Source organism: Oryzias latipes, chromosome 10 (assembly GCF_002234675.1).
Source record: "Oryzias latipes chromosome 10, ASM223467v1".
NCBI classification, from domain to species: Eukaryota; Metazoa; Chordata; class Actinopteri; order Beloniformes; family Adrianichthyidae; genus Oryzias; species Oryzias latipes.
Genome location: NC_019868.2, coordinates 17,048,286 through 17,072,020, shown reverse-complemented (window position 1 = coordinate 17,072,020; position 23,735 = coordinate 17,048,286). Strand labels below are relative to the sequence as shown.

The 23,735-nt window shown below is 39.0% G+C and overlaps 1 protein-coding gene across 10 annotated transcripts in view; it reads right to left on the bottom strand.

Annotated features, from left to right (window-relative positions):
* Nucleotides 1–2,327: 2,327 nt before the first annotated feature.
* The window catches only part of LOC101158456 (collagen alpha-1(XXIII) chain), a 148,517-nt gene continuing 127,109 nt past the window's right edge, over nt 2,328–23,735 (bottom strand). For 2 of the 10 annotated variants that reach the window (XM_020706624.2, XM_020706628.2), the window contains 24 exons: nt 18,599–18,673; nt 17,010–17,126; nt 15,467–15,493; nt 15,349–15,375; nt 15,212–15,265; nt 13,941–13,994; nt 12,174–12,209; nt 12,017–12,094; nt 11,835–11,858; nt 9,851–9,895; nt 9,679–9,723; nt 9,499–9,579; nt 9,365–9,418; nt 8,045–8,128; nt 7,944–7,970; nt 7,795–7,854; nt 7,642–7,713; nt 7,546–7,572; nt 7,415–7,468; nt 7,125–7,211; nt 6,868–6,960; nt 5,092–5,130; nt 5,002–5,010; nt 2,328–4,483 (listed from right to left, as the gene is read on the bottom strand). In XM_020706624.2, the coding sequence (XP_020562283.2) occupies nt 4,433–4,483; nt 5,002–5,010; nt 5,092–5,130; nt 6,868–6,960; nt 7,125–7,211; nt 7,415–7,468; nt 7,546–7,572; nt 7,642–7,713; nt 7,795–7,854; nt 7,944–7,970; nt 8,045–8,128; nt 9,365–9,418; nt 9,499–9,579; nt 9,679–9,723; nt 9,851–9,895; nt 11,835–11,858; nt 12,017–12,094; nt 12,174–12,209; nt 13,941–13,994; nt 15,212–15,265; nt 15,349–15,375; nt 15,467–15,493; nt 17,010–17,126; nt 18,599–18,673 (1,320 nt within the window). In that variant the 3' untranslated portion in view covers nt 2,328–4,432. Of the gene's footprint in view, nt 4,926–5,001; nt 5,011–5,091; nt 5,131–6,867; nt 6,961–7,124; nt 7,212–7,414; nt 7,469–7,545; nt 7,573–7,641; nt 7,714–7,794; nt 7,855–7,943; nt 7,971–8,044; nt 8,129–9,364; nt 9,419–9,498; nt 9,580–9,678; nt 9,724–9,850; nt 9,896–11,834; nt 11,859–12,016; nt 12,095–12,173; nt 12,210–13,940; nt 13,995–15,211; nt 15,266–15,348; nt 15,376–15,466; nt 15,494–17,009; nt 17,127–18,598; nt 18,674–18,879; nt 18,937–23,735 lie in introns of all 10 variants that reach the window. The other 8 variants (XM_020706626.2, XM_020706630.2, XM_020706631.2 and 5 more) reach the window with 8 other exon arrangements.

Genomic DNA, 23,735 nt, shown 5'->3' with positions numbered 1-23,735 from the left:
ATCTGATGACCCCCTACCCTGATCCTCAGACTCGACAACAGGCACAGTTCAACCTGACCCACAGCAGAACACGGGTCAGGGTGGAGATGACTATAGGCATCCTGAAGGCAAGATGGCAGTGCCTATGTAGGCTCAGGGTCAGCCCAGAGAGGGCATGTGACATCACAGCTGCACGTGTTGTTCTTCACTACATCCCCAGCATGATAGGTGAGAGGGCCCCGCCACCTCTTGATAAAGACGACCAAGTGAATGCTCCATTAAACCCAGCTGACCAAAGAGATGGCAGGGTGGTACGGGACATGATTTGACAAATTTATGTCAAATAACAATCAAGAGTCAAAGGCTAGTTGTTATTTCTTTATTTGCTGTAATAAAAAAGTGAATTTATTTCTTTATGCTCCATTTAACAAATAACAGATTAAATGTACACATACTGTTTTTCACCTTAAGCTGGTGCTCCAGCAATTCTATTTCAAGGCTGGTCTTTTTTAGGCATTAAGTTGTATAAGGTCCATCTAAAGGTCACATTTTCTAATTTGCCTTAGAAGATGAACTTTATACATCTCTCTGGCAGGAAACAACAGAGACAAAGTAATTCCACATAATTGGAATTAGACGTTTGCAATACAGACCAAATATTAACATGAGAAAATTGTAGCTGCAGAAATGTTCTTACACTGCCAAGAGTCATGGTGGAGGTACACTGACCCTCATCTGCATTTACATCCCCATCAATATTCTGTAAAATTTCAATGACAATATTTATCTCATTTAATAAATAAGAAAGAGGGGGGCATCATATACCTCTATGGGTCTCGCTTTGTCAATTTCTGTTACAGCAGAAGTGGTCTCTTCATTTTCATCCTGCGGTGTAAATATGTAAAGATGCTTGATCCACCAAACAGAAAACTAAAGATCCAAAGACAATAATCACTTACAAGTATGATAAAGTGTGGTGATGCAGGAGAGTCCAGTACTACAAATACACCATCAGCATCTTCAATACAATAAAACCAATAACATACTCTGTGTAGATTTTCAAACAAATACCTAATAAAGGAAAATCTGTACAAATAGACATGTTTAAGCTTATATCTACAATAAATAACACACTGAATCCATTCAATATGAAGTCTGTCCAAAAAGTTTAATTTCTTCAAAGGGAGAGGAAGTGAGTTGATGTAATCCCACTTGTTTATGTTTTTAATTGAACTTTTTACCCATAACTACAATCTGGTTCTTAACTTCTATTAAGAGTTCCTTTTCTTTTACCTGTCCAAGTCATCAATATTCATAATTTTGTTGTGTTCAGGCTCACAACACCGAGCATATTCCAGCTCTCAGGTAATGGACAACATCTTAGACATTTTTTGAATCATATTTACAGAAAGGAGCAATAAAACTCTCACCTTTTTGGCTCCTGGAGTCCAACACTTGTTTAGAATCTGATGGTGTTCTGCACAGACTTGACTTCACATTTCACATGATTTATTGATGTGAAATGATTGCAGTTATGCAGTCTGCAGAAATCCATTAGTTAGAACTGACATTGCCAACAGTGTATTCATGACTCTACATTGACACTTGTCACTGATTAACATTTAAGCAGCATTTTGCAAGTGAAATCAGTGACAGACAGCATGTCTTTTTTGACGCAGGGTTCACAAAGTATACGATTTTTTTATTTAATACAATTGAAATCCTTTTATTTATTAGTTGCAGGATTTTCTCAGCTTTGTTTGTACTCATTTTAGGTGAGATCAAAACCTTTATTTCTACTCATTCAAAGGTCTTAAAGTTTGGAGTTATTTTTCTGGTGCAGAACCTTTAAACCCCAAAGAGATTGTAAAAGATTTTTTTTTGTGTAGAAGTTTTTGATTGAGAAGAATTAACAATTCCATCACTGTTGAAAACTTCCCGTAAAAGGTGAAGCAACCTCAAATCATTATTCTTCTACCACCATGTTTGAGTGTTGCTTCAATGGTTTTTTTGGGACAAGATGTGATTGGAATCTGTCTTATGAGTCCATTAATTACTCGTAGAATGTAATGGAGATGATTCGGTGTGGTAATTTATTACCCATTATTATCAGTACCAGCTTCGTTTCCAGAAGGGTCTGGATGTTGCTGCTTATCCCAGCTACCTTAGGGCAAATGCAGGGTACATGTCGGACAGATCATGAGCGGGAAAAAATATTTTATATCCTTTTGCTACACCAAAAAGTAATAAATTACTGTAATACATTACTTATGCAAAATGTTACTATCAACACCATGGAGAGAATTTTAATTAAAAATGGATAAAACAATTTTAAACAAAGAGATCACAAGAAAGCATAAACGTAGAGCGTTTATTTCTGTTTACAACTTTGATTCACCAGATTTCATGTTACTTAATTACAAAAATAGCTTTAATCTTCAATTTACAACCTCAAACGTTCCCACCCTCCACTCCAAAAAAAAAAATCCCCCAATAAAAATCAAAACACATTCTAACAAAATCAAGCTAACTCTGTGCTATAAGATTTTCTAAATATCAAACTATAACTTGTCATGAGCTCACTTTATGAAGCAATTAAAAGGAAGGCACTGATAGAATCTGTAACAGTAATAAAACACTGTAATGTTGTGTCACAGCTAACCGCCAGCTCCCACTGAAGTAATGCCAACACTTGTTGAACCTCTTAGTCATGAGATGCATACCTCATTCAGCAAAAATACTTCATGGTTCTTAACAAATGCTTATCTTGGTTTAAAGACTGCAGCTTATGTTAAACATGCAACGTCATCAGAGAAAAACTGACATAAACTGTCGTTTATGGAATATTTCATTCCATAAACGACATACATGAAATGGATTTTAGAATTGAAAAGAGTAAAACTTTATTGATATCAAAAGGGGGAAGCTACTTTAATTATTTTATACAACAACACTGCAAGAAGCAAGTAGCAAAAATACAAAAATTGCAGCGCAACCTAAAGCTCGAGTTGTGAATCAGTGGCTACTATCATTCAATCAGTATTTTAATTTCAAATTTTCTATTGTTAAAATGTGAATTCTTTGATTGGATCCGAGCTTCAATGAAAACATATGTGCCGTCCAAGTCAAGAAGCAATCAATTGTACTGATGAGAAAAAATATCAGCTCATATCTACGAGGAATACACAAAAAATACAGTTTTTATTGCGTTGCTGTAATTGTGTGTCTGTCAGTTCTGTTTATGCATTTAAATGATTGAAAAAGTCAATGACATACACCTTTCAGCCAAAACAACGATGGATATGTTTAAGATAAACGGATGTTAAATATGAACAAACACAGTAGAACTTTTGCATGCATGTTTGGTAAAAATGTCATACGGTACTTTGGTAAGTTAGTGCTGTAATAAAATTCATGTAAAAAGGCACTACAGAAACAAACAAAACAAGTCATTTCCTTCAGTTCTGTAAAAGTATCTTCAGCTGTTGTGCATGTCTTTGAGCACCCATCTGAGTGTTTTTTATCTAAAATGACAACAGCAACAAATGCCACCCACTAGAAGAGACAAATACTGTAAGGAGCTTAAAGAATCTGCCCAAACAAAAGTAAAATGACAGAAATGTCATAGGGGGATTGTTTGATTTAAATGAACACAATCTTGCATGCATTTTTGGTTCAAACGTCAAACTTCAGCACGTTAGTCCTTCATTCCCTGGGTAAAATTCATAAGAAAATACGTTAAAAAAGCAAACGACAAACCTTTGTTTAAGCAGCAAATATTTCCGTTGCCTAAATAAACAAAAATAACCACCAAAGAACGTCCTCTGCAGGTAATACGTAATGATCGGACATCTGGTTACCAAGGCAATTCTGATTTACACAAATACTGTTCATGGTTCCTTCAATCTGGCCTTGATGTTTCAGTAAATATCAAAGAAAATGCACAGGAATGCATAAAAAATAGGAAACAGTACACAAAAAAATTAAATGTAAGGCAAATGTGAGCCATTAAATGTTTGTTAAAGACTTGTTTGTAAAGAAAGATTGCAAACTCTGTTTAAAATTTCATTTCGGGACACAGTCGATACAAGATGCTAAACACAAGTCTTGTTATGGTCATGCATTCATATATTTTACAACAGATTCACACAAGATGTCACAATCACATGTCCTTTATTCCCACATAGGTAAATCCTTCCTTATGTGCCAGGGACGTCTGTGAATCCCCCAAAAACCTGGCTGTAAAGCAACTGCGGAATATCATCAGCGTCATCTCCGTTTGTGGAGAGGCAGAGTTCTGTCGTCCCCTCCTGGAGAGACTCCATAACGGAGGATGTGAGCGTTCGTAAAATGACGCAGAGGCGTGGCAAGCCCTGCTCCCGAAAAGCCAATCTACCCTCCACGCTTTCTGCCTGTTCTGTTGCTGCCTTTCTCCACCAAGCCCCACCCCCTCTCAGGGCTGGGAGAGACGCTTGCGTTTGAGCTTCTGCCTCGCCATTTCCTCCTTTTGAGAAAACAAAGAGAGAGGACAAGAGAGTGCTGACAACACAAACCTCCATCTGGCAAAAAAAAAAGAAAAAAGAAAAAGTCCATCCGTTCAAACATCCATGTCCTGGAGGATGGGAGCCAACACACTGCCACAAGTCCCATTCATGGTTACATCAACCAGTTTGTGTTAGTGAGGCCCCTCTTCTACTTCAGCACTGCCATCTGGACCGTCCTTCAAACTAAGAGTCCCTCTGCCAGCTGGTGGCTGCGTTAACAAAACTGGATCTCAAGTAAAAAAAAATTAAAAAAACCTCAAAACTGTTCTTTTTCTCAAATTTCAATATATTATGTAATAGGATTTGATTAAAAAAATGGGGAGTAAGGCTGCTGGTGTTGTATTCAGTTGCAAAATATACCATATCAATATGTACAGATTCCATGCAGCTGGTTAGTCATCACTGCAAAGAAAAAAATAGTAAGGGCAGATTAGTGTACAAGTAAATAGCAAGCCTGCACAGACTGTAAAATACTCACAAAGTGCCCCTGTGTTAAAGCAGATCAGATATTCTCAGTCCAGTCATAATTTCAGTTTAATTTTTGTTATATGGGACATGAGGAACTCACCTTATGCAAGCAGCCTGGTATTGGTAACCCATCCAATCCCTGCAGAGGGAAAAGATTCAAATTTATTCATTGTTTTACCTGTCAAAACCAGTTCAGAAAATGTAATAATTTGCGCATTTATCCCAGCTGGACCTTTACAAGGTTCTAAATAGAGCTTCAAAATAAAAAAAAAAGAAAGAATGACACAAAGAACAAACATTTTTAGCTGCCAATTTATTAGAAGTAACCATTTAAATGATAATCACTGGTTATCAGTTTATCAAAATTTAAGAATTTCAAATTTGCATTTAATTGTATTTGAAGTAATCGTCCTGTCAAAGTCTCTTGACGGCAGAAGCAAAAAACTCAATTTCATTGAATGCTGCAGGATTGTTGAGCTGCATAAGCAAGGCCTCTCACAACATGCCATCGCTGCTGAAGTTGGATGCAGTAAAATGGCAGTTTAGAATATTTTTAAAAGATCCTGAGAGTTACGGAACAAAAAAAAATCCAGCGGCAGACGCAAAAAAATTTCGTCGGCACTGAGTCTGATAATCCAAAGGGCTGTCTGCCAAGACACAGGACAGTCATTGACCCAAATTATGACTATCACTGGTGCTGACTGTTGCCCTGTAACAATTAGATACCATCAGCAAGAAAAGGAATTCAAAAACTGTCTTCAAAAGCCTCATCTCCATCAATGCCACTAAATTGCTCAGTTGGACTTTGCAAGATAACATAAAACATGGGACATCCAAAAGTAGAGGTAAGTTCTCCATGTTTACTGGGATGACAAAGAGATCCCACCTGAGATGTTCTCTACATGACACAGTGGAGGAGGAGCCATCATGGTCTGGGGTGCTTTTTCCTTCAGTAGAAAGGGAGCCTCAGGTTGTGCAAGGGCGTCACACTGGCTATGGCTATGTGGAGACTGAGGGCCCATGTCTGTGTGGTGATGACTCGGTTTTTCAACAAGACAACAGCTGCCTGACAAATGACTTTTTTCAGGAGAATAACCTCGCTCTATCAGACCATCCTGCATGTTATCCTGATTTAAATTATCTTTGAGAACATTTTGGGATGGTGTTAAGGGACGTTTACAGCAATGGACATCAGATCCAGAAATTGGATGCCCTTCATGAAACCATCTTTACTACTTATTAAAACATCCCAAAAAGCCTTTTAGAAACAGTCGCATCACTTTGTGGTGACCATCAAAAATGATGGAGCTTCTCAGTACTGAGCATTTTGTTTGGACCCTTTGATTTCTGCTTTGAGGGCATAACAGGGTTTTTTTTGTGCTGTGGTCTTAAAGTTTTGATCAGCTGATGAACGGCCCATCTGAGTTAAATTGTTTGAATTAAATTGTCTGCTCAAAATGTTTGACCTCTTGTTCCCATTGCTTCTTTTTACATTTTGAAGCTCTACTTGGAAAAGCCATGCAAAATGCAAATTCAGGCAATTTCTAGCTTAAGACTTTGATTTCGAGTGTATTCAACATAAACCTAGAAAATTGAAAATAATAAAAAGATTAAAGGATAAAAAAAGAGACAAAAAAATAGCAGTAATAATAATGAAGAGCTGAATCGAGAAGGTGAGGATGTAAAACCCCTAATAAAACTGATCCTATATGTGTGATTATAAGCCCAGACAACACAAAAGACATTTTAGCGGACATAAAACTTATGCACAGTATGAGTTCAACAAAGGAAAAACACAGAAAAAACAAGTCAGAGCGTTGGACAGGATGATCAGGGGATCAAAGAAAAGTGTGAGCAGGAAGGAAAGGTACTGTACCACAGGACAGGGGGCTTCAGGGCCCGAAGGTGGAAGAGCAGCAGAGTCAGAAGAAGAAACCTCTGTCTTCTCAGACAGACCCTCATCATAGCTCTGTCAGGAGGAGTCGACAGTGTTGAGAAGGAAACTCAGAGGGGAAAGTGACACACAATGTTTAGAGTGAAACAGAAAATTCACAAGAATTCAAAATGTCTTAGAAGAAGCTGGAAGTTCAGCAGGTCAAATGTGCAGTGTGACACTGTGTGGTAGTGACATACCACAGGACATGGCTGGTCCAGACCAGGGGGGCCTTGTTCACCCTTCTGACCCTTTAGACCTCTCCTCCCTGGAGATCCTCTGTCACCCTGACAATTTCAGAAAATGCATAGACCAAAGCATTTATGAAAGGCAATTACAACCCAGCTCATAGAAAAGTTGGAATTACTGCATTCAAAGGGGAAATCCTTGCACGCGTGCAACACTAAAGGACATGGAGATGCAGAAACCCATAGGAAAAACTGTGTTTTTAATTCAGTCTTAAGGATTTATTGGCAGGCTTAAGGCTAACCTTTTCCCCTCTTTCTCCTCGACCTCCCTTTTCTCCCATCAGGCCTGGGAAACCCTAAACAGAGAAGCACAAACACCTTAGAAGATAATGTTAGAAAACGGAGATACTTAAATTCTCAACTGGACACTCACATCTAGTCCCGGCTCTCCTTGTCGCCCCTGCGGACACACATTTGGTTATACACACCTTACTTTTGGATGACTAAAAAAAAAATAAGACTTTCTTACTTTCTCGCCTTTCGCTCCTGGAAGACCCACTAATCCTGGCGCGCCTGGTGGGCCCTGGTGGCCGTCATGTCCCTGCAGTGAAGGTAGAGCGTCATGTCTGTATCATAAAAGCTAAAAATTATACGTCAAAAAGGAGCCACAGATGTTTCTTACTTTGAGTCCAGGAGAACCAGAGTCTCCCTTATCTCCCTTGACTCCTACCCCTGGCTCCCCCTACATGACAACAATGACAAGACAGCAAAGCTGTGGACCAAACATCAAGTCAAGCAACCAGCAACTACACATGGACGTGGTCGTCTTACCTTGGGACCGGGCATCCCATGCAGGCCCTGAAGCATAACATATGTGTGAGTTCCTGAGAGTTTCATGTACTAAATGGTAAAATGATGGAAAAATAACTCACCATGGTTCCTTGTAATCCAGGTACTCCTGGAGGGCCGGGTGGGCCTGGCAACCCAGGAGGCCCTGGCTGAGAAATCATCTGAACCTGAACAAGAGGAAGCAAACAGTAAAAAAGCAGCTACGAGTAAAAAAACAAAAAAACAAAAAAATTCAAACCGTTCTAAAAACTGTTTGGAAAGTTTGAACAAGATTACAACTATTGTAAGTGCCAAAACTGTAAGTGTCATTTGAAGGCAATGATTTTCTGTTTACACTGGTGTGGTGGGTGTGTCACTTGTGTAGATCGCGGTGATTGTAGAAATGCCAGTTGGAGTGGTCTTTCGTTGCATGTCATGACTTTGTGTTGCTTTGTAGATTGTTTTGATGCTTTGTTGACCACTTTGACACTTTGTTGACCACTTTGACACTTACTATTACAACGCTTCGACATTGCTTTACCCAGGGCTTTCTCATAGCCTCTTACATTAACGCCGTCACCACAATAATAACAAATCAGCATGATATGCTTAAATAAATCATTTTCAAAATATTCAGATACTTGTGCACAATTAAGGTATCCCCCATTTGCTTGAAGCAGAACATGATTAAATAAAACAGACATGTAGGCGCTACAAGCACCGTAAATGTAACATTTGCTCAACATTTGGTCGTCAAATGTGTAGGTGAGGACCCGTAAAACCATAGAAATGACCACTCTCATGACATAGTGCAAAGCGTTGGTCACACGCACCGCTACTAGGAGTTGACCAGTACAGGTGCTGCAGGTTTTTAGTTGTCTTGGCCTGTGGAGTGTCGTAGAGGGGAGCGGCTACATTTAAAGGTGAGTGCAGGTGCGCCTGGCACACATGGCCAACTTATAGAATGTCATGAAAATAGAACGTACCATTGTTGTGCGTGTGGTAAGTGTACCATAAAGTATTTGTAAGGATAAGTAAGGTATTTGGAAGTTGCAAGCACTTATAAGATATGAATAATGATGTTGTACGGTACCCTTACGCCACACTCTATGTATACTGGCCACTGACTGATGGCGTGCAAATGCTGCACGCACGAGGTGTGCAGGTGATACCTAAGTCCCTGTAGGACGGGTGTAGAATGTTCACACAAAGTACACTTTTATTGTTTAATTTTTTAAATTTCTAAAATTCAGCAAGGAGTGGACAATTATCATTTGAACAGCAGTGACAGGCCCCTGCACAGTGCAAAGGGATGGGGGGGGGGTTAAAATGAAAAATCTGTAAATCTACGACACACCTGTGTCTCACCTACATTGTGTAGTAGCTGCAAAAAGCTGCACTAAATTGTGTTTGTTTTTACTAACCAGGTTGTCATCCAGCCTGCATTCACCCTTTTCCCCTTTGTGTCCGTCCATACCCTAAACCACAATGAAGAAGAGTTAGGTTCAGATGCCTGCGTTCTCGACGCCACAGTCACATGATCTGAGTCTGGACTTACAGCAGGTCCGGACAGACCCATTTCTCCTTTCTCTCCTCTTTCACCAGGAGGCCCCGTCTCCCCATTGTCGCCTTTAGGTCCCTAAAGGTGTGGGGGGATGAGTAATTTTCTAAAGAATTTTTGTTGAATATTATCAACAAAAAAACCCAACAGTCTTTTAGGCAGCTTGTGTGTTCCTACCTTTTCTCCATCAATTCCTGCCGGTCCAGGTAAACCAAGCTCACCCTTTAATAGGAAAAATAGTTAAGAAGCATGCAAGCCACATCTTTCACGCATATAAGTCTTAGTTTTAAACAATCTTATCCAAGATAGTGTTGTAGATCTTGAGAAAGAACCATTCAGATTGCCTTACCTTTTCTCCGGGGGGCCCTGGGGGTCCTGGGGGTCCAGGTGGGCCCTGGACGTAAAAAAAAAGAAAAAAAAAGAAGACAGCTTGGATCTGATAATATATTTGATTGACAATAATTCAACCATGACCGTGTGCAAACAGATGATTGTGCCACTGGAGGAGGTGGAATCGAGTCCCTTCAAGCACAAGTGTAGGAATAGTGGTTTTTAATCTGTGACTAGCTTTTTGTGCCCTTTGATGTTTGGCGGGCAGCATGGTGCAGATTTTCGACTGACAATGGCATCTCCCTGGTGTTTAAAGATGAATAATGAGCATAAAATCAAACAGTCAAGTTTGGCAGTGGAAGTGAAAGCAGCGGTAAGACTCACTGCAACCCAGGAGGAAGTCATTAGATTGAAAAATAAACACGCTGAGACTAAAGAAAATTTAACAAGAGGAGAAACTCTCATACAAGGATGTTTAACATCAAATTTACATCTACTTCTACAGTATGTGACACAACTGTTTAGTGTCGATCTCAGCTGGAAACTCCTCATCCATAGATCAGGGTTCATCCAAAAATCATCTAAATCACACATTTTCATCCTAATCATGGCAGTTCAGCTCAGGCTGTAGAGCAGTTCGTCCAACAACCAAAGGGTTGGCGGATTGATCCCCGCCCTCCCCAGCCAGCTCATCGCTGTCGCCCCCCGCACGCGGCGAGTCTGCAGCTCACCGCTTCTCCCCAGGGGATCGGTCAAAAAGCAGAGAACAATTTCCTCATTGTGGGATAAATAAAGTAATTTATAAAAATAACTTAAAGTACTTTTAACTCAAAAAGGTGGTAAACCAGCACTGGATTGTGTGTTTGTGCTGCACAACATCATTTTATCCTTTGGCGTGCTGTTTTGATGCAGGATGAGACAAAAATCGGAGAAAGCAAACATTCGTGCGACTGATTGTAATGATGGATAATGAGCGGCTTTTGCACATGCATGCCACACTTAGCCCCCCACCCCATTTTGACTGTTATGTGCGGCAGCCTTCCTAAATCATGCTCCTAAATCCCCATATACACAATTCAAACACTTGCTCAGGGCTCCTCCTTAACCATCTTGAAGTAATAAAACCCTGCAGCCTCCCAAAAGGTGTTCAGCTCCTTCTCCATGCTGAACCTCTCGTTTGATCTCCATGAAAGCCATGAAAACCAATGATGTTTACAAGCAGCTGTTATCATTGGAGAATGAGGGATAAGTATCAAAATAAATGATGGTCATAAAACAGGCAATTTCGTTACCTCCTTCATTTTGTTTGCACCAAATTCATCATTACTCAGCCTCTCAGAGCAGATCAACACCCGTGATGGGTGGCCAGGGAGTAAATACATGCATGTAACCTTGTGTGACTCTTTTCTGACTGATTCTCACCAGCTACAGGCTTTTGATAAGATCACGGGTTCAAGCCATCGCAGCCTGGTGTGTAACCATCTCAGGCTGTTGGCTACAACCTTGGCAGGGCCAGGACAGTGTCAGATCAGCGCAGAGGGACCGGGGTTCACACACGCTTTAAATCAACAAACTCAAACACAGATAACCATCTTTCAAAAATCCCAGTGCTGCCTTGGAACCTGATCAAACATATAAACACAGGTATGTGGCTGCAGGGAGGGAGGGGAAATTCCCCAGTATCCAACACCACAAAGTGCATCACAACACATGCATCAAAACCAGGTTGGTTTTTCCTGCACAACCAAACACTCGTGATTTATGTAATGTGTGGAGGACTCCAGCTGCTCTGCATTTACTGAGGCCGTGTGTTGCATCGCATGCGGACAGGCGTGTTATGCTCTTTAGGTGTAGCCCCTGGAGTGACATCTGATACGTCTGAAGGTGGAGGCTCCTGACAAACAACGTATGGATCGGATGTCTGGAGATGGTCAAATGCAACTATTTACATGATGGTGTTAGTTGATGGGCACACCAGTAAAAACCGTGCAACAACAGATTACCGAAACACTGATGGATTTGATGGCCTGTCGAGAAAAAATGTCAGCGAGTTTTAATTTGAAAGGTTTCCAAATGGGAAAGAAAAGAAGAAAAAAATATATGGATGCCCGATATGCATTGTGAAATATAGTAAAAATCTCTGCTAAAGCAGAACCATGACATTGTCCATTTTTTTGTGACTCACCTGGAAGGCATCTAAAAGTTTCCCATTAAAGTCAACGATGTCTGAGGATCCTGAGGCACCTTTTTCTCCAGGATGACCCTGCAGAAGAAATATGATCATAAATGGAACCTTTTTTATAATGAAAATGCACCTTTTATTTCCAAAACAGTAAACTTACCATGGGTCCCTGTAGTCCTTGCTCTCCTTTGTCACCCTGCATGCAAAGCAAATTTTGATTTTGAGAATTAACACTGCTTATAAAGTAAATAAATAAAAACAATTTAATTTGAATTTTACCTTAAAAAACACAGTTGGCTGCAGTTTAAATATCGAAAAACTCAGGATTAAGACAAAACCAGCGTAAATTCTTTATGATGGAACAGCCATTCCCTCTGAGATTACTTTATTGCATCAAATTTCATGGCCAAAAGGAAAGAGTTTGATTGAAAGTCTTTGATCAAAACCATTTGACACATCAAAAAAAGGAACTCTCTAATGGACAGAAAGTCAACGACTGTAGAGCTAAAGTAATTAGATCCCCTTTTCCCTTTTCATACACTTTTCTGTAGAACTTCAGGTAAATTGCATAAGACCTTCAAGTCGTAAAAGATTCTTGAATTGACAGCTGGTGGACTTTAAAGCTGCAACCGTTAAAACTTCAAAAATGAGATCAAAAGTTTAAAACAACCTTAATTGCCTTCCCTTTTTTGGTTGATACAATAAATGGAGTAAGAGGATTTCAACACTTTTTTAAACTGTAAATAGAGTTTATTTGAAGGAAATCACTGAACATCAAGGCAATAAACTATGGCTAATATTAAAAATAATTTCAGTAGTTAATCTTAGTCTACAGATTTTGCTACATAGGTAAACTAAGAGATTTAAAATGTTCAATAGAAGAAACCCCATGATAGAGCTTAGAGGAACTCCGCTTAACTTTTTTACTTTGGATGTGTTCTTGTGACTGTTTGTTAGATTTAAAAAAAAAAAATCAGAAAAATATCAAATGAATATGTAAATAATAATAAAAAAACAACTTTAGTTCAGTAAGTGCTGCAGACAAATTGCTCCCAAATGTACACGTATGTATTGTCAGCCACCACTTTTAAACTAAGTTTGTAATTCATTTTGATGTACTTTATACATACCGGTTTATTACAAAACAGTAAATTTAAATAAGACATTCTGATCTAAACTGTTGAGATTTAAGAGCACCTAGCACACCTAGCGTAATTTTTGATTATATATTTGGCATTTATCTTTAAATTCCAGGTATTAATGTGTATTATTCATGCTAAGTTTGTCTGTAACGATACATTGAACGCATTGATCGCCTTAGCCTTTTTCCCCTCCCAATATGCAGCTCTTGTCCACAGCCTTGTCTCGTGTCACTTAGCTCATTGGAACTAGACGCTCTTTGGTCTAACTCGCAAATGTCTCCAGATGCATGAAGCTTCTCAGATTAGTGGAGAAACTTTTCAGCATTTGGTAAACCAGATTTTTAGTTTGCAAAAATTTCAGCAGAGGAAAATATAATGTTTTGGGACATAGAAAACTAGGATGCAGCAGAAGTAAGACATTAATGTTCCATTTTGTGTGGAGATAGTTTGGGTGACAGCATCAGAAAGCTTGAAGCAGATGTTTCTTAGAAATGAAACCTTCAAAATAAGAGCTTCACATTAGAGGTTAAACATTCACTTGTCAGATGTCCAAATACTTTCTCAGTTGTTTCTGGATTACTGATCTTTGAGGAGTGAAATTTAAAAGCTGGAAGGGTTCACGGAAAAGCTGCAAACCGTCACAGTGACGGGTTCAGATGTTACGCAAGTGTTGAAAGATCTTGATTGGATGTTTCTTGTGTTGCAAGAATTATTTGGTGGATGAATAACAAAGCATTTGAAGTGACAGAAACAGGAATTTGATTGCTACTCGGAGAGTATTTTACCTTTGTTCCAGCATGTCCATCCGTGCCTCTTTCTCCCTTTTCACCTGCTTCCCCCTGGTCCAACAGATTACATTAAAACTGGATTATTTTATTGAAAGGGGACAATGCAATTTCAAAAGACACATGATAAACAAGTTAAAACACAGATTTAGCTAAAAGCTTTTTCTTGTACTTCCCTTGTTAAGGAATGAACGTTACCGTACTTTTTGTGCATTGAGAGACATAGTAAACGTGTACACTGCAAACTACTTCATCCTTGCATAGATTAAAAACCTTATTTTTAGACATTCATGATATTTGACTAAGTTTTAAGTTAATTTATCTTTGCTCAAAGCTTTTTTTTCAAAATCAGCACAGTTGAGAATTATTGTCTAAGATCTAGAAATAAGGAGATTATTAGCTAAACAAGTCACAATCCTTGTCCTCCAAACTCTTAAGAAAAGAAAAACTTGATTTCAATTCAATTCAATTCAATTTTATTTGTATAGCCCAAAATCACAACAACAGTCGTCTCGATGGGCTTCAAGAAACAAAAATGATATTTCACTCTGCAGATTTAAGACCAAAAAAAAGAAAGACTCAAATTATTTTATTTAACATATTCCCCATTTATACTGGAACTAAATGTCCCCTTGTGGGATTAATAAAGTATAATTGAATTGAATTAAATTGAATTGAATTTGTGACGGATAACACAGGCGCTGACTCGATCTTCAATGTTGAACTCATTCTGACAGCAATCAAGAAACTGCTTGTGGTTTGCAAGTGACTAACCAACATTTTTAGAAATTTAAATATAGATATATGTTCTAAAAATAAGTGCTAGTTTTCAACTTTTTATGAGGATTTATTAAGATGGGCCAACTTGTACTAAGATTGTTTTCTCATTTTGGTCATATTTTGTTCTAAAATGAGCAAATTCCCACTCATTACTCTAGTTTTTTGTCTGTAATAAAAATGAACAACAATTCAGAAAATAAAAGTTAAAAAATACAAACAATTTGCTTAAAACTAGCAGAAAAACAACTTCTTGGGCTGTAACATTCAATTTAAATTAATTCTGTCAAACAGTTGGTGTTTTGTTTTTTGTTTTTTAGATTTTTACCTTTTGTGGAATTCCTACTTTCTAGATATTGAAATGTTATAACGTGATTTCTCGTTAAGTAAAAATGACTTAAAAACTTGCTGCTTGATCAGATAATTTTACTTTCTTCTCTTCTCAAGATTAGCATTCTTTTCTTATGTTTGGGCAGTGTAAAGTTTAACGGTACCTTTTGACCGGATGGACCGGGTGGACCCGGGTAACCCGGTTCACCATCCTGTCCCTGCAAAACATTCAAGAAATGTCAAACGTGCCAGGAGCACCAAACCCAAACATCCTGTGGAGTCAATGTTTTATCATTTTTACCGGCTCTCCAGACGGTCCTTGTAGGCCCTTGAATAAAAAAATACATATATGAATGTTAATATTCAGAAAAAACAACAACATGGTTATAATCTGGGGATTGAGTGGAAAGTGCACTCACATCAGCACCATCTCGACCTGGAAAACCCTGTGAAAACAGATGCATTTCAGAGAAATCTGTACAAATTCTGGCCACTAGGTGTCAGTATACAACAGGGGTTTTGTTTAGTCCTGATTCCAAATGCACACACTTTCACTCTGCAGAAACCTTGAAAAACCAAAAAAATGGACAGCCTGGCCAAAGCCAGGATGAGCTCATATTTTATGCATTTTTTGTTTTTGTTTTTTGTTTTTATTCAATCACCAGTCAATATAAAAGGATTTTAGTCTTAATTTGTGTTTTATGTTTAACAATAAAACACAGAAGCTTGGATTCATAAATTCATAAATTGACTCGGCTCCTGAGCCCTCATATGAGGTCCTCCTGTATTTACAACCTCCAGCAGCCTCTTAACCTTTTTACTCACCCTTTACCCCCTTCTTTATTGTTCATCCCTTATTGACAGGTGCTGGGGATGAAATATTATCCTTACAAATAACTTCTGGCACTTCTTTTATCTTAAATAAAGAGCAGTTTGGATGTTTGATAGATTTATAATTATAAAACGGTTCAAGATGAAGCCAGAGTTGAGATGTTAAATCCGTGCCAATTTCTGCTCAAATAAATCACCGTCGCACTTTAATCCGGCACTACGACAGAGGCTGTCAGTCGTCCACTTCTGTGTGCATCACAGATAAAAACGTCAGGCGTGAGAGGACGCCCTCGCCTGCACACTCTCTGCAGCTCAGCCTTCCCACACATCTGTCCACAACATGGGGCCGCTCTCTGTGCTGCTTTGTTTTGCTGTTTTGGGTTTTTGCATTGCCTTTAATCAACTTGAAGAGTACATTTACAGTAGGGTTACAAGATGGAACACTTTTCTCCCCCACTCCTCGCCCCTCTGTCTGTTTTATGTCACTTTCTGTGCTCTCTGGCTCTCCTTGTTGTTGCCTCAGCATAAGTTCTCACGTCAAAGCCAACATTCGTTATTCGAATCCCCTGCTGTCCTGCACCAGAGGAGAGTAAAAGAGCAATTTTTCCGTCCTGCAGACAAACAACATTTCAAGTTTGCCCCCCCCTTCAGTCAACTCCAAAGCAGTGCAAACCACACTCTGGGAGGCAGAAAGTTAATCCCGAGCAGCATAAACCGCCCGCAGGCGAGGAGAGCACCATTGTTTGGTGAGGCCGGCAAACTGCCCATGAACTCATCCCAGAGCCATATCTGTTTCAGCAAGCATGGTAACACAGTTGTGGTGGGAGGCTGGGGGAACTGGGGTGTTTAGGAGAACCTTGTGGCCGCTGATTTATACAAAACAGATGAAAACTGGAGCAGAAAGGCTATTTTGGGAGTTTTTTGAAAAAAATGCTAAGGTAAGTCACAGCTCACTGACAAACCAAAAAGAATGAGACCAGCTAATACGTGTGTCCGTGAACACTCATGAAAGGCTCAGTCTGTGGGGCAACCCCATGGGGGGAGTGATTGCATCCTGACTGATAACAGCCACTCAAAGGAGTGTTGGGGGTCAGTTCAGCGTTCCCCACAGAATACCGGCAATGCTCCTACCGGCTCTCCAGCGGGACCACGAGGCCCGTCTTTACCAGTGTTCCCAGGGGGGCCACGGGGCCCGGGAGGCCCAGGAGGACCAGGAGGACCGGCAGGTCCAGCTTGACCCTGATCACCCTGGAGAAAGAAAACAAAAATGATACACTAATTTAAAAGACAATTTCATAATGAACAAATTACAGCTTTCTGCGAGAGAAAGTAAAATTATACTACTGACACCTTGATTGATGGGTTTGTTTGCCCAGTTGGTGGCAGCAAAAAATGTAACAGTCTTTTAGCAGCAGTCTTTTTGACAATCTAACCTTAAAAAAATATTAAAATATGTTCTAATTTTTCTTCAGGGTTTCTCAGGATTTTATTTAAGAAATACATAATTCTTAAAGTTTAGAAACTCCACATGTTGATGCTATTTCAGCCAATAAATAGTTATTAAATCTTCTGACACTAGTCTATAAGGTTCTGAAGTTGCCTAAAAACGACTTTGTTAAAGTTTATGGGGCACTAAAGGGAAAGAAAGAGCTTTTCTAAAAATCATAATACAAACATGGGGATAAAATGAATGATGATAAAAAACGTGATTTTACTTTAAGAAAGTTAAATTATTTAGCAAAAACTTTTTATTTATACTTTTTATTATTTTTTTATTTCCTGGAGAGGTGGGCATCTTTGCAAAAAGGGTTATTCTATAATTTATTCTTAGAAATTCTAAATCTATTCATGGACAAAAGTCATTTCTTTTTTCTAACATTACAGATAAAAAGTTCTTTAAAAGTGGTATAATCACAGAAAATGTCAAAATATGACTTTTTCCGCTTTTATCTGGAAGCCCTCCTCTGAAGTGAGTCAAAAGGTTTAGACAAACGATTTTTTAATTTTATTTTACAGTTTTTAAAGTTTTTTTTTTTAATATATTCAGGAGAAAAATGTTTCTTTATGAGCCAACCAACCAGGCAGACCAGTCATAAGTTAAATGTATAATAATGACTATTTCTCCATCAACCTCAGTTTAAAAACATGCAGTTTATTCATTTCAAACAAGCAGCACTTTTCTAAAGTCCTGCTAGGAAACAGGAACTTGTACATGCTCAACAATGAAAACTAAGACATCAAATGTGATAGAACAGCCTTTTAAATTATGAAGATTTTCTTTTGTGCGACTAAAAAAGGGATTAAATAAATTCCTCTGTGTATTGTCTTTGTTACACAATTATTCTAAGGAGTTAATGTTGTTAATAAAGTTATTTTATTGACAGAGATAAATAAAAAGGACTTTGGAATAAAATGGTAAAACTTTTTTGCATCCTCTGTGCCTTTTGAAGCAATCATTAAAGAAAAGCCTGCAGACTAAAATCATGTTTTTTCTCTCATGAGAATGACAGAAAATACATGAATTGAAAATCTGGGAAGACAAACTGAATCCCCAAGCACATATATCTTATTAAAGGTATTAGATTCATGCTCAAACCAACAATAAAACATGTATTTAGTTTATTGCAACATGACCAGCAGATGAAAAGATGCTGATTAGAGGAAGAAAGGAGGAATAAAAAAGAGTTAGGGTCAGCAAATCTCCTTTAGTTGAGGTCTACCTTCAAAACGCGTCTCTGAAAGCTGCCGGACTGCTCTCCAGAGAGAAAGCTGTGATCATATCGAGGGTAGACCATCTGAGATGGAAGGAGGACAAAAACAAAGGAAAAACATAGAGGAAGCAGAATGAGAAGGAGAGTGGAAGGAAGAAGGGTTCCCTGAAAGTTCCAAAGTGGAAGATCTACAGAGTCTGCAGCCTGAAAGTCCTACAGGGAGAGATTAGAAGCAGCCCGACTGACGGCGCGGGCCGCTAAGAGGACTCGGTTCTCTGGCGGGGACAAACCTTGACAGTGAGAATCTGATTACTGTGCAGACCTGCATGCGTGTAGTTAGGAGGGCCCTGAAGGGAGCGAGTGACAAAAGGTGAATGAGCAATTTGTAAAAGTAACACACTGAAAAAACAGACAAAATGTTTTTTATGCTTCTCATGTACATGAAAACACACCAAAAATAACCAGCATGCAATCAAAACATTATTTTTTATTCGGATCCCATTTTTTGAATAAACTGTGAAGCTGTACGGACACACCGGGCATGGCACGCGTTGAGCCCATGGTGTTCACATTGGACAAGCAGGGAGGGGCTTCTTCTTCTTTTTTTTTTTTCTCGCCTATACTAGCGCATGTCATATAATTCCTGCTGGACACAAATCGCAGTTATTAACTTCTCCATGATCAGTTTTCAGGCCCTGCGACAGACTGGCAACTTGTCCAGGATGACCCCTACCTTCGCCCACCAGGGGCCAGGATAGGCTCCGCCAACCCAGTGACCCCGAAAGGGACAAAACAGATTTAGAAGATGAATGAATGAATGGATCAGTTTTCTAACGTTTGGCACTTCTGTGAGTGAAAAGAGACGCCATCCATACATCAGTACCAAATCCGAGACCCTGATTTGTCAAAGTTAAACCTGTTTTACCTTGTAAGGCACGCTGTGGGTATGAAGAATCCGCAAGTGGTCTTAAAAATGTACATGGCTTAACGTGAATAAAAGCCTGAAACGCATGATTACATAGACTTTTCATTGGAAGTAGCTGCTTGAAAACATGTTGCTGAGGGCGGTGGAAATGGAGCTTGAGTGCGTGCTGCATTTAATGTCTTCCTGTCCGTCCCATAGCAAACAGCCTCAAAGGAGCAGAATCTGCTCCCACTTCAAACCAAAGGCTTGTATCTCTGGTTTAGGTTCAAGTCCGATAGGGCAGTAGGAAGGAGAAGGTCTCGTGCAGCAGGAGGACAGGAGACAAAAGAGCTTCTCATCTGACAGACAATTCTGCAAAAGCAAGAAGCTGATGCTTTTCCAGAAAAACAGACCACTCCTCCTCCTCTTCTCCTGGTGCCTGCGATCATTCCCATGTTCACACAGGTGCATTTCTGCCACGTTAAAGACCACATTTTTAAATGACAGCTTTATGGGTGTTTCAACACTAGTCCAGCAGGCTTTGTTCAAATGAATAAAAATGTAGAATTCTTTGCACCTTCAGGTAGTTTGGTTTGCTTCTAAACTCCTTGGAAAAATCATGTAAAACAACTACGTTTTGCTAGAGATTTTTACTCAAATCGAGCACTAACCAGTAACAACAAAGAAATTAAACTATTAATTTGAATGTCACATATTGAAAAATGGCTTCACCTTCTCAATGCACAACGTTTGAAGACAAGACAATATCCACCCGTTTTTGGAAAATGTACACTTTGGGTTAATTTTCCCCTTATTTGACCAAAAATGTTTGAGTTTTCCATTATTTGATGTACTGAGTAATTTACTTGTATTCACACTGCTGCCAAACTGCATCAGGGTTCACTTGCAAGTAAACTAAGACCCTAGAATTGAAGTTTGCTTGCTTTGAAGTTGGCACACCTGCATAAAGGAAGGAGATGAAGCGAGGAAATGAACTCTTGTGTGAAATAACAACCCAAAGTCAATATTTAAAAATAAAAATAAAAGAAAAGCAGCTCTTAGACCCCAAAATTTGGGTTTAGCAGAGGTTTCTGGGTGGGGATCATTGATAGATGCTCTTATCTGTGTTTTGATCCAAATGAAGTCAATTCAGTCGCCATTTTTTTTGCGATATGGCTTCAGGTTGGCTTCTTCCAAAGACCTAAGAAACATTCAATGTGGTTTTTTTTAATTTTTAATTTTTATCTTGGTTGCTGTCATAAGCAAATTACAGTTAGTTCTGTTAGTATTCTTCCTGTGTCTTTATATTTTCATGTATCATCTTTTCCAGAGAGTGACCCTCCTGGCTGGAGATACAGTAGTAACAGGTCAAAGCAGAAGTCCAAAATTCCCAGGATTTTGTCCAAAAACCCTGGAAAATTGAGTTTATGAGCAACTCCAGACATGCTTTGTTATTGGTGAAAAAAAATTCCAACCTGGTTATAAATCACACAGTACTTTTAAGAACTTTTAACGGGCTCCTTTTAACTGCAGAATCTGGTAGGCTTTAGAGCTTTCCGGGTTTGTCAGTTGCCTTTGATACCGTGAATCCTTCTCTTCTCCGGCCATGATTGGACTCATGTGTGGGCACGGAGGGCACAGCCCTGAAATGGTTTCATTTCTGTTTATTAGATTGTCCAGTTGTGTCAGTATTCCCTCAGCTCCACTGAACATTGTGTTATAAAGGTCCCCAGGGGCCTGTTTAGGTACTGTTCTATTTCATACTGTCCTCAATGACATTAGACTCCAGACTTTAAAATGTAAAATGTTGGTGCTCGCTCTTTTGCAGTTCCTCCTACCTTTGAAGACCAACAGGCGTACTTTTGTTCAATGTTTCTGCTGGATTGCATAAAATGTGTTTATGACATTAGGCAATTGAAGTACTTTAAATAACCAGAGACAGAACATAAACAAATCATGAATTTTTAAACCTTAGAATTCTGTGTTGGGATAACGGGGTTGCTGGAGCCTAACCCAGCTCCTGTTGGGTAAAGGCAGGGTACAATCGCCAGTCTGTTGCAGGGCCAATATCCATACATAAATTAGAAAAAAATAATTTTGGGGACTTAATTTATTTTATGAGGATACCTTCAAGGAGTTCAATCTTTCTTCATCCACTTCTTCTTTGTTACAGAAAAACTGCACATATTGGGACGTTTGTGAAGTTAGATTGTTTTTTTATGAAACCCTAGACATGACATTATATATATATATCTATCTATATTTATAATTATACAGATATAGATCTGTCAAAATAATAGTTTGTTGCCATGAACTGGTATGTTGTGTGCACAAATTAGCTTCTAATTTGTGGCTACAATATACCACTTTGCATGCACTAAATGCTAATTGGTGCCAACAAAAAGCCAATATAATGCTAATTTGTGGCTACAAAATACTAAGCTGTGGCCAGAAAATACTAATTCGTTACCACAAAATTTTAATTTGATAGAACAATTTACAGATTTTTTATTTAATGTCATGTCCAGGGCTACATAGTTTTTAATCATCGCATTTATGTGAATTTGTCACTTTTTGCAACCATTTTTGAGCAACTCAGAATCAAAATGCCTCCATACCCGTCACACAGCCAAGGCATATTTTGTTTTCTATGTTTGATCCACCCTTCTATTTGATTAAACCCATCTCAAGATCATGGTAAAAATAGGAAGGAGCATATACTTTTTTAGCTTCTTTATTTCTTTCCAGCCAGTCCTATTCTTTGTCTTCCCCAAGGACACTGACACAAGGTGGGCCCTGAACTTGCAAATCAGAGGTTGACCGCTCCACCTCTGCACGACAGCCAATCATGTTCAGTATGACAAATATAAGATGTTAACAACAGGAGCTTTGGATTTAAGGAAACCTGTTCCAAAGCCTATTTTCCAAACATATCCTGTTATTGAACCCAGGATAATTCCTGCATTACATCAATAGGACGTTTGACTGATATTTAAACATTTTTCTCTTTTCACAAGATTCTTTTTCTTGGCCTATAAAGTTCAGATGTGAGTGGAAGAAAAGCGCGAAGTGACGGCAGAGCTCATGCTGGAACAGCCCATGCAGCGTCTCACTGAACCGGACTTTATCAGCTCGGCCTCAGTGGACTGAAGGCGCTTTGATTCACAGAACGGTGGTTTTTACTACGCTGACCTTGAAAAATCCACACAGAGGCCTCAGTGGCAGCCACAGTAGCTTTAAGGAGCTTCAGGGTTTGTTTTGAATCAAACGTGTGTTTCTAAGCAATATTCTGAGGCTTTTGGGAGCTGCAGGCTCCTCCAAAGACATCAAAGATGCAGAAGCCTCAGCCAAGGGAAATATTTGGAAGAACCATGCGAAGCAGAATGCCAAAAAGATTTCATACTGGCTCAAGCCATTGCCCTCAAAATTAAAAAGGATAGGTTGGAAAATCAGAGGGCTGATGCCTTGATTGGAATCAGGAATCTCTGCATCGTTTTTGAACCACATCATAAACATGGTTGCACTCGCCAGTCATGTTAAATTTACACTCCATTTGGGCTTAGCTATTAAACAAAAGCCCCACAGTTCCCCCTTTTGGCAGCACCATCAGCTGTCAGAGGGCGCACAAACACATCTAACTCTTAGTGTAGCATTAAATAATACGTCATTTGTATGTTTTATAAATATTTGATGTGCAAGCATTTTGACATTTAAGAGACCTACGATAAGGGTTTGAAACTCACCGTCAGTAAGGGATTTATGTAGTGCAATTATGTGGCGTTCAAATAAAAGAGGATAACTGATTATTTAAAAATGGGCTTCTGATTTCTTTTTATAGAGTGCTCTGCAGAATGCATTAACTGTGGGTGCAGCAAAATTCTTAAGTTTCAACCCGGTTGAACTTGTTGGACGCAGAAATTTGGATGGAAAAACATTAATACTTAGATTTTTGAGCTTGTGTAATAAGAGTTTTTTCCATTTATAAAGGATGAATTTGTTGCCTGCAAAATATTGTATAATCACTGGTCAGAGCCTGATCAAAGCTTCATGCAGACATCACAGCCCTGTTTTATAGTCCCTAACATGAATTAGTTTGTGCCTGAAGCTACATTCACATCGCCCTCGGCAACGTGCATTCAATTTGCCATGTTCAATGAAAAGTCTTTGTAAACATGTGTTTCAGGCTTCCACAGAGGGAGTTCAAAACTCTCACATTCACGGGTTGCATTGAATATTATTAAG